A 9681-nucleotide genomic window follows, 5' to 3' on the forward strand; every position below is an offset into this window, starting at 1 on the left:
AAATTTTTTGAGATGCACCTGTATATATATATATATATATATATATATATATATATATATCGGGGGAAAAAAGTGTCAACTCGATATAGAATTATAAACAATATTTTATAGATACAATTTTACACTTTTATAATATTTTATTAATAGTGTTTATACATTAAATGATATAGTGGCCTTTATATTTTCAGATTAAGGGTATCATCATGTTTGGGTGTCTGTGGCATCAGAAAGTTTGAAAACCCTCGTGTTTCACAATTCACATTATTTCATCTACTGACCAGATTGTTTGTTGTCTGTGGTTTGACGTTTCAGTTAGTCATCTGGTGTGTCATGAACTTCACCAAAAACATAGCATTGCTATAATCGCATGGCTCTAGGTGCTCATGATGACAGCCCAAAGACTCTCAGATGGCCACATGGGCCACATCCAATAAAGGCAGGCTTTTTAGGTCATAATAGGCGCTCTGTTGGCAGAGGCAGCTTGGGTGTGCTGTCAACATTCCTCCAACAAGCTCCCTCTGTTCTGCCTCTCCCCGTCCCGAGTGATGTCACAGAGCACTCCGACCCTACATATTGAAGGCTGGAGCAACAAAACATGCCTGGTGTCATGCGAGCCAACTATGCAGGAAGTACCGGCCGGTTACTATGACAGCTAGAATCTCCCTCCTTTCATCCATCTCTCCACCAAGCAGCTGTGCAGAAAAGAGGCTGTGGAGAAAGGAGGGTGTGTATTGGCTCGGACTTTGAGTAGTAATGAAGACTAGTAAATTTTATATTGTACAACAAGACAGTAAGATTTGTCTATCCGTTTGTCCAACTGTAGTGCCATTATATTTCATAAAAGAAATGAATAAAGAATCAAGACTTGCATATTGTAAGAGATCTTTGACTACTAAACATATTTTACTGGACTGTCATACTTTTAATTTTACATTACAGTTTTGTTCAGAAATTTTGTCAATAGATGTTTTGGTAACACTTTACTTAGCCTTTATGTATAATGCATTATAAAAGTTTTGATGCATTAATTATGCCTTGTAATGCACCTTATAATGCATTTTACAATCTCATGAATAACTGTAACCACAATTAATACACAATGGCCCAGTTTCACAGTCAGGGCTTAGGTTAAGCTAGGTTTAGGCCATAGTTCAATTAGGACATTTAAGTAGCTTTTATTAACATGCCTTAGATAATAATACTACTGGTGTGCATCTTGATACATAACAATGAAACTGACATATTTTAAATTCAGTCAGTGCAAGTTTCTTTCAGTTAAAACAGCCCAGACATGCATTTTAGTCTGGGACTAGACTTAAGCCTAGTCTATGAAACCGGGTGTATAACACTTATCAATTCATTGTTACACTATGCATTTTAAATCCCGTTATAATTATTTACGACAAGCTATTATGAATAATTATAATGCATTATACCCTTTTCAATAAACAGGGGTGCACATAAGTGGTCCGCATGCGCAACCAAAATAAGAAATGCGCTGTGTAAATTAGTTCAGAGCGCGTGTTTGCGTACTGACATGGTTGACTGCTGTTAATGCACAATTACCATTTGAGATCGACAAACTGTACTATATAAGATTTATATTCAAACTGAAAGCATAAATCTAGGCTACCCGCTAACGTTTTCAAAGCACAATGCAAAACTGACATTTCATTCACTGACGCTCTACAATCGGCAGCGCTAAACCCGAAAGCGCATATACTTACTTGCCGGCAACCCGCCAAAATAAAGCTTGCTGATTTTAAGTTTGAAAAAGAAAAATTAAAATAATTTAAATTAAAAATAATAATTAAGGTTTAAATTAAAATAATAATAATAATAATAATAATAATCAAAATATTAGCATTTTATTTTTAAGTTTACTATAAAATAATTGTATTTGTATTTAATACTCCGTTTTTATTTTAAAATAAAATAGGATTATCACATTTTATTATTTAGTTTATTATTTTATTTAAAAAATCTAAGTAAAGTGCAATAATATTATCACTATTATTAATTTATTTTTTATAGTTATATTTGATGGGTCACACCATGTAACAATAATAACATAACTTATTCAAAAATTCTTCTCCCCGAGTTACCGTCTTCTGCCATTTGAGAGAACCCCAGAACATAATGAACATCATCAGCATTGTTTACGTTCAGCATGCACACGCTGTCTTCTGAACGTAAATAATGCTGATTACGTTGATTATGTTCTGGGTACTCTCCAAAATGGAGGAAGACGGTAACTCGGGGAGAAGAACTGTTGAATAAATTATGTTGTTGTTGTTTTCTTTTCGCACAAAAAGCTTTCATATAGCTTTGTAAAATTACGGTTGAACCCCTGATGTAAAAAAAAATTGATTTTTAGCATAAATCAATAAATTTGACTGCACAGTCCCTACGTCTATCTCTGCTCCCAGAATCAATAAGTTGCTGGAGCACAGCTGTGAAAGCAAATCTGAGACGTTTTGAGAGAGATGTATTAAAAAGACCCGTTCCGGTGACAGCATGGTGACATTGTGCTGACTCGTGTTATTTCACCCAACCCCAGTAAAATCAACACACTTGATACACGGCCTGTCTCACCAGATGCCATTATTTACAACCAGTCTGATTTTTGCTGTCTGTTTTTCATCAGCACACTGCGTGAGCATGGTTGGAGTTTTGTACCAGATCCTTTCTGCATTACACGGTTTCAGATTTGAAAGGGTTTTCTAGATTTATTTACACTCTGAATTCATATTGAATCTACAACTTCCTCAAGATCCATTTGTCAGCTAGTCGATATTGGAATTGTGTAGTTATTACATTGCTAATATCTAGCATCTGCACTTGAGAATGTAGTGTTGCATCTACCTGATAAGTGTGATTGTGTTTTTGTCTCCAGGATCCTGCAGCAACGTCCACTTTGGAGGCTGAAACAGGAACGAGAGAATCAGAGTCAGTCGCCATCAACTACAAGCCCTCTCCGCTACAAGTAAAGATAGGTGAGGCACTTTGATCTGATGCCATATCGTCACCAGTGTAATTTGTTCATTTGAGTGTAAAAACGACTGTATTGATTTTCTCACTTGATATTGTGATTGTGAAGCATACGGTTTGGAGCGAGAGCTAAGAAGCGATTAGCAGAGGCCGTGTGAAATGGATGAGCGTGGTTTTCGATAAGTAGGAGTGTAATGGGTCTTCAAGTCTGAATGTTTCTCTCAGATAAAGTATCTACGAAGAAATTTGAAATATGAGCATAATAATTTCTGTGTAAAAAAACATCCTTATGTAATTTGTCAGGTTTCAAAAGCATCTAAATAGTCATCCATCTTTTTGAATATTAAAAAAGTTTTCATGCTCAGTTTCATTTGAAGCAGTCTACTTTACTTTGTGTCACTGGTAATAATTTAATAATTAACGGAATAATTAAAAAATGTGTAATTTGGTATGATGCAAAATGTATACATTTATCAGTTATCAAGCATAACATTAAAATAATTATTGGTAGTCTGTTACCAACCATGCAGTGTTATTTTACATGCTATTGTAGTGTTTATTAATATTATCTTTTATTTTATATTTTTAACGTTTAAGTTTTATTAATGTTATGTGCTTTTGTTATTTTAATTGTACGTTTTTAAAATATTTCTATTTAGCTTTAATTTATTTTTATTTCAGTAATTTTAGCACTAAGTTAGTACTATTTCAGATATTTAAATTTCAGTTATTTAAATAATTTCAGTTATTTAAAAGTACTATTTCAGTCATTAATTTTTTTTGTAGTTTTTCATAAAATATTTATATTTTATTTGATTGCAGTGTCATTTCAATCACTTAAAACAATTTTCAATCATTTTAGTCTTAGTTAAAAATAACAACACTGCAAACATAACATTAAAATTATAATTGGCCATCTATATTATAAAAAAAAAAAACCCGCATTTGAGGGCTTAGAATTAAAGTCCAATAATGTCTTGAATTTTTAGGAATAATATGATTTCCCCAAAAAAAAAAAAAAAAAAAAAAAAAAAAAAAAAAATATATATATATATATATAAAAATAAAAAATGAGTAAATTTCCCCACAAATAACAGGAAAAAAACAACATTGCTTATTGTTCAGCCCTCTCTTCCGCTGTCTCTCTCTCCTATCCTGCATCTGTATCTCACATCACTCTCTGTTCAGTGTTGCTCGGTTAGGGCGTCCTGAAATACAGCAGTTGCTGTTGTTAATTAAACTTCACTTTACAGTCCTCCCTCTGACAGCCTTATTACTTATAGCACCGCAGAGAAATCTCCCACACACACACACATGCAGATCAGTGTGTGTAAGTCACGCAGAAGTCAAGCTCAGACTTCACGCCTGAAGAAACAGTTCTGCCGCCAGAGAACCATGCAGAATGGAGAATATTAATAAGACTGTAGTCTCAATGCATAATAAAACTTTGTGTGTTGCCATGGTATTTATCTGGATTCAAAAGAACTGCGGTTTATTAAATTTATGCAAGGAAGACTCAGTCTTCAGTATGCAAATGAATATGAGAATGAAGACCAATAACAATTCCGTATGCAAATATTATGATCGCACCATCGCTGCTGGTTACATTTTGAATGCTGAACGTTCTATCAATAGACAATATGTGATTTGTTTTGAATTTGTTCTTTCGGTAGAGAAACAGCGAGAGCTTGCGAGGAAGGGCTCGGTGAAGAATGGAACTGTGGGTAGTCCAGTCAATCAGCAGCCCAAGAAAAATAACGTTATGGCCAGAACAAGGTGAAGTAATAACTTTATTTAAAACTACTTTCTTACCAACCCACAAGTAGTTCTTAAAAGAAACATTTGTGCATGAGAAACACCATAGAATATATGTTTATGGTTCATTAAAAAAACAAAACAAATGTATGGCCTCATAATAATGGTTGATTTGTTTAGTACATCAAAAATATGAACATCAACAACATCAAATCCTATAAACAGCAGCTTTATATGAAGGCTTTCCAGTCTGTGAATGTTAATTAGTGTTAGTGCAGTCCGTATGAGGACTTCTGCCATCCCATCGGTCCTTAGTGCCCTATCAGGATTAGCTCAAATGCATCCGCAGGCCTGGTTTAGAGCACAGCTTTAGGCCTGAAGATTAGCTGCACACGGGCCAGAGATTAACTCCAGTTTTTGTCCCAGAGAGGAGGAACAAAAGATGTCTAGCACCGGCTCTGGCTAATGTAACAGGGTTTGATAATGTTAAACTCAGCCATGCCTCTTATTTATTTGATTTCCCTTGCCAGATTTGTCCTAGTACTAGAACGATTTGGGAAAAGTGGATATTAATATTAAAGGTTAATATTTAAAAATAAAAATAAAAAAGGCTGCCTTTGTTTTTATTCCCTATCATCTATCTATCTATCTATCTATCTATCTGTCTGTCTGTCTGTCTGTCTGTCTCTCTGTCTCTGTCTGTCTATCTGTCTGTCTGTCTGTCTTATCTATCTTGTCCGTCTAGCCATCTATCTGTCTGTCTATCTATCTATCCATCTGTCCATCTATCCATCTATCCATCTGTCCATCTATCCATCTATCTATCTATCTATCTATCTATCTTGTCCGTCTATCCGTCTATCCATATATCCATCTATCTATCTATCTATCTATCTATCTTGTCCGTCTATCCGTCTATCCATATATCCATCTATCTATCTATCTATCTATCTATCTATCTACATTCACATTCAAGCATAGATGTTGTACATGTTTGATTGAATTGGTCTGACAGTCTCTTCTATTTTTCTACTCTTATTACAGGTTGGTTGTCCCTAATAAAGGCTATTCATCCTTAGACCAGAGTCCAGACGAGAAGCTGCTTGTAGCACTGGACACTGACAGGTATTCACACTAAAAACGTCATTCTATTATTCTCTGGGAAGTGCTCTTGAATTCTTTTGTGAATATTTCTGAATGCTTCACTTCAAGGGAAGGATTAGAATGTATCAAATGCAGAGAAATGGAAATAAATCCTCTAATTAAAGCTTTGTGCCATTTTCCTAGCAGACGCAATGCCAGCCATCTCCATTTAAAAAGGACCTGACATTTAATCAAAATACCAGCTAATTTTAAAGCGAGTAAAGCTGGTGCCCTTCAGACTGGTGTGAGAAACTGGCAAAGCATAAATTATTTAAAATTAATGTGCTTTCCTGAAGGCAAAGCGAGACACTTTAGCTTTGGCAAAATGAATCAACATTTACTCTTACAAAAAAAAATGTCACTTCAGAGATTTTCTCATCCATCACAGCAGGGACCCCCATTAAATATGAACAAAATTGTCTAGAAAGGCAGAAGCAAGTGTCATTATCTGGTTCTGTTTTGCAGTATATTTCATAATGTTATCTCATGTGTTAAACTTTAGGGAGCACTTTCACTTCAAGTGGACATATTCTACACTTTTTTGCTATTTTCCCCCTTAAGTAAACATATGATATAAAAGTTTCTGAGACCATAAATGTATTTTTTTAAATAATTGATTATTACCATAATTTTGAATGATTTATTTTCACATGACCATTGTCTACCCTCTCTCTGATCCTAATAATTAAACTGGCTTTTTTAAACCTTTAATATTTACACTACCATTCAAAATTTTGAGGTCAGTATGATTTTTGTTTTTAAGAAGAAGTCTCTTATGCTCACAAATTATTATGAGAAAAATACAGTAGAAACCGTAATATTGTGAAATATTATTACAGTTTAAATTAACTGTTCTATTTCAATATATTTTAAAGTGTATTTTATTTCTGTGATGCAAAGCTGAATTTTCAGCAGCCATTACTCCAGTCTTCAGTTTCACGTGATTCTTCAGAAATCATTCTAATATGCTGATTTGTTGCTTAAGGATTTTTTTTAATTATTGTTATCAGTGTTGAAAACAGCTAAATAAATGTTTTAATTTCTAAAAAAAAAAAATTTGAACAATAGTGTATGCAAACATACGTACTGTGATGCATTTTCTTATTGATGTGTTCTGCAGATTCATTTTCCTAATTAGAATGAATTTTATTTTAAAAAATCTGTGTAAAATACAGTTTTTTGACATTGTCCTTTTAATACGGATTAAAGGGATAGTTAACCCAAAAATTTTGTCATCATTTACTCACCATCCACTTGTTCCAACCTGTATAAGTTTCTTTTGAACACAAAGGAAGATATTTTGAAGAATTTTGGTAACCAAACAGCTTGTTGACTTCTGCCAACATTCTTCAAAATATCTTCTTTTGTGCTCAACAGAAGAATGAAACACTTAACTTAATGCTTTCTGTGCTGCCAGCTGTCTGCTGGATCTCTGTGACCTCAGCTGCCTGCAGTTGTGATTAAGTCATGTTTTAGGTCACCCATCGTTCATTGTCTCTCTGGTTCTCTTTTTCCATTTCAGCCTCGCTGAGTCGCTGTATGTAACACTCATTCCCTGACATTTAGTACATACACCCACTGTCTGTCACATGCTCAGGCGTTCTGTCCATCACATGCTTGTACTAGTTCCTGTCATACTCATTCTTGGAGAGCATAGCTTCATTAAAACAACTTGTAATTACCGCAGCAATCAGCAGAAGGCTCCAGATTGTCGCTGTTGGTTTTTCCTGATAAGTTAATTTGGCTGAAATGTCATCTTGGTATTTTTCTCTCTCTCTTGCTCTACTGTGACTAAACAAAGTCTCTTTTGTAAATATTACTAGAAACATTATAGGCGGAAACCACGTTGAAAAATAAATGAGGGAAATCAACAGTCAATATGGAAGCTATATTTGAAATACCTCAATAGATCTGTGTGCAGACTTTATTTTATGTCTTTAAGTGAGTCATTTCTTCTCGGAACTGCTGCAGAAGGGCTGATTTCATTGGTCTGTAGCTGTTTGTCTGAAATTAAGGTGCCTGTTTGTGACTGTGCACTTCCTGTTGTCTTTTAGTGACGATGACTTCGATATGTCCAGATATTCATCATCTGGATATTCCTCAGCCGAGGTAAGATGTCTAAAGGACCAGGTACTTATGCATTGAAATAAAGCCACTTAACTATTTGAACCCTTTGCCGTCTCATTAAGGCAAGGCAAGGCAAGTTTATTTATATAGCACATTTCATACACAATGGTAATTCAAAGTGCTTTACATAAAAGGAAGTAAAATAATCATAAAAAATAATCACAACAATAAAACAAGGAATTTAAAAACTTTTAAAATGATTTAAAAATGGATTTAAAATGAATTTAAAAAAGTTAAAAATAGGAAATGATTATATATTAAATACAGTGCAATCAGTTCGGACGTAGCACAGTGCTCATTCGATAAATCCACAGCTAAAACAGATGAGTTTTGAGTCTAGATTTAAATGTGGCCAATGTTTTAGCACATCTGATCTCTTCTGGAAGATGATTCCAACTGCGGGCGACATAATAGCTAAAAGCGGACTCCCCTTGTTTTGTGTGAACCCTTGGTATTTCTAACTGACTCGATCGAGACCATTACAATAGTCCACCCTGCTGGTGATAAAGGCATGAACAAGTTTCTCCAAGTCTTGACTGGAAACAAAACATCTAATTCTTGCAATGTTTTTGAGATGATAGTATGCTGATTTAGTTACTGCTTTGACATGACTACTGAAACTAAGGTCTGTCTCCAGAATCACACCAAGATTCTTGACTTGATTTTTAGTTGTTTGACCCCTAGAGACAAGGTATGCATTAGACTTACACTGGTCTCTACAGTACACAATTAAAATAAATTAACAGCTAATTCAGTAGCAACTTTACAGTAGCCTAAATATTTATTTTATTTTTTACATTGTTTTATTTTTTCTTAATATTTAATTTGATTGTATAATTTAGTTTATCACACGTTTTAGTAAATTTGATTATTTTATTTTATTCTTAGAATTTGTATTTTATTTTACATTTTATTTATTTATTTATGTTTTATTTTATTTTAGTATTTTTATTTTATTTTATATTTTATTTATTTTTTACATGTTTTATTTTTTTGTTTCATTTTATTGTTTAGTTTAGTTAGTTATTAAGTCATCATATCTTTTCAAAAGTGGCTTCTAAGTGGCATCGTGTAATATATTTTAAAAGTTCAGTTCACCTAAAAATTATAAAAAAAAAAAAAAAAAAAAAAAAAAAATATATATATATATACATAACTTCTCTGATAACTAACCTTTTTTTTTTTTTCCTTTGCTACAGCAAATAAACCAAGACTTGAACATCCAGCTGCTGAAGGATGGCTACCGATTGGATGAAATCCCAGATGATGAAGACCTTGATCTCATCCCCCCAAAATCAGTCAACCCCACCTGCATGTGCTGCCAAGCCACTTCCTCCACAGCCTGTCAAATTCAGTAACCCCAGCCTCCCTTGATGCCACAGCAAATAAACCAAGACTTAAACATCCAGCTGCTGAAGGATGGCTACCGATTGGATGAAATCCCAGATGATGAAGACCTTGATCTCATCCCCCCAAATTCAGTAACCCCAGCCTCCCTTGAACCCCCCAGTCCCAACCTTGTGGGTTATGCTCAGAGTTAGCACCCTCAGCATAGATTAACTTCTAAAGAACTTAAAAACAATAAAATGGGTGTATTGAAATGATCATAAAATAGCGAAACATAATGAATGAAAATGCACAAGTATGTAACTGTCATTGGTTCCT

At 34.0% G+C, this 9681-nt stretch overlaps 1 protein-coding gene across 1 annotated transcript in view; it reads left to right on the forward strand.

Moving 5' to 3' along the window:
- fam219aa (family with sequence similarity 219 member Aa) overlaps positions 1-9381 on the forward strand; it is a 13478-nt gene extending 4097 nt beyond the window's left edge. Inside the window, exons 2-6 of the mRNA XM_016451374.1 lie at positions 2897-2996; positions 4665-4767; positions 5791-5871; positions 7944-7998; positions 9216-9381. Of these exons, the coding sequence (XP_016306860.1) occupies positions 2897-2996; positions 4665-4767; positions 5791-5871; positions 7944-7998; positions 9216-9374 (498 nt within the window). The 3' untranslated portion in view covers positions 9375-9381. The remainder of the gene's footprint in view (positions 1-2896; positions 2997-4664; positions 4768-5790; positions 5872-7943; positions 7999-9215) is intronic.
- Positions 9382-9681: the final 300 nt, after the last annotated feature.

The sequence above is a fragment of the Sinocyclocheilus anshuiensis genome, unplaced genomic scaffold, assembly GCF_001515605.1.
Source record: "Sinocyclocheilus anshuiensis isolate Anshui unplaced genomic scaffold, SAMN03320099.WGS_v1.1 scaffold457, whole genome shotgun sequence".
In the NCBI taxonomy this organism is placed as follows: domain Eukaryota; kingdom Metazoa; phylum Chordata; class Actinopteri; order Cypriniformes; family Cyprinidae; genus Sinocyclocheilus; species Sinocyclocheilus anshuiensis.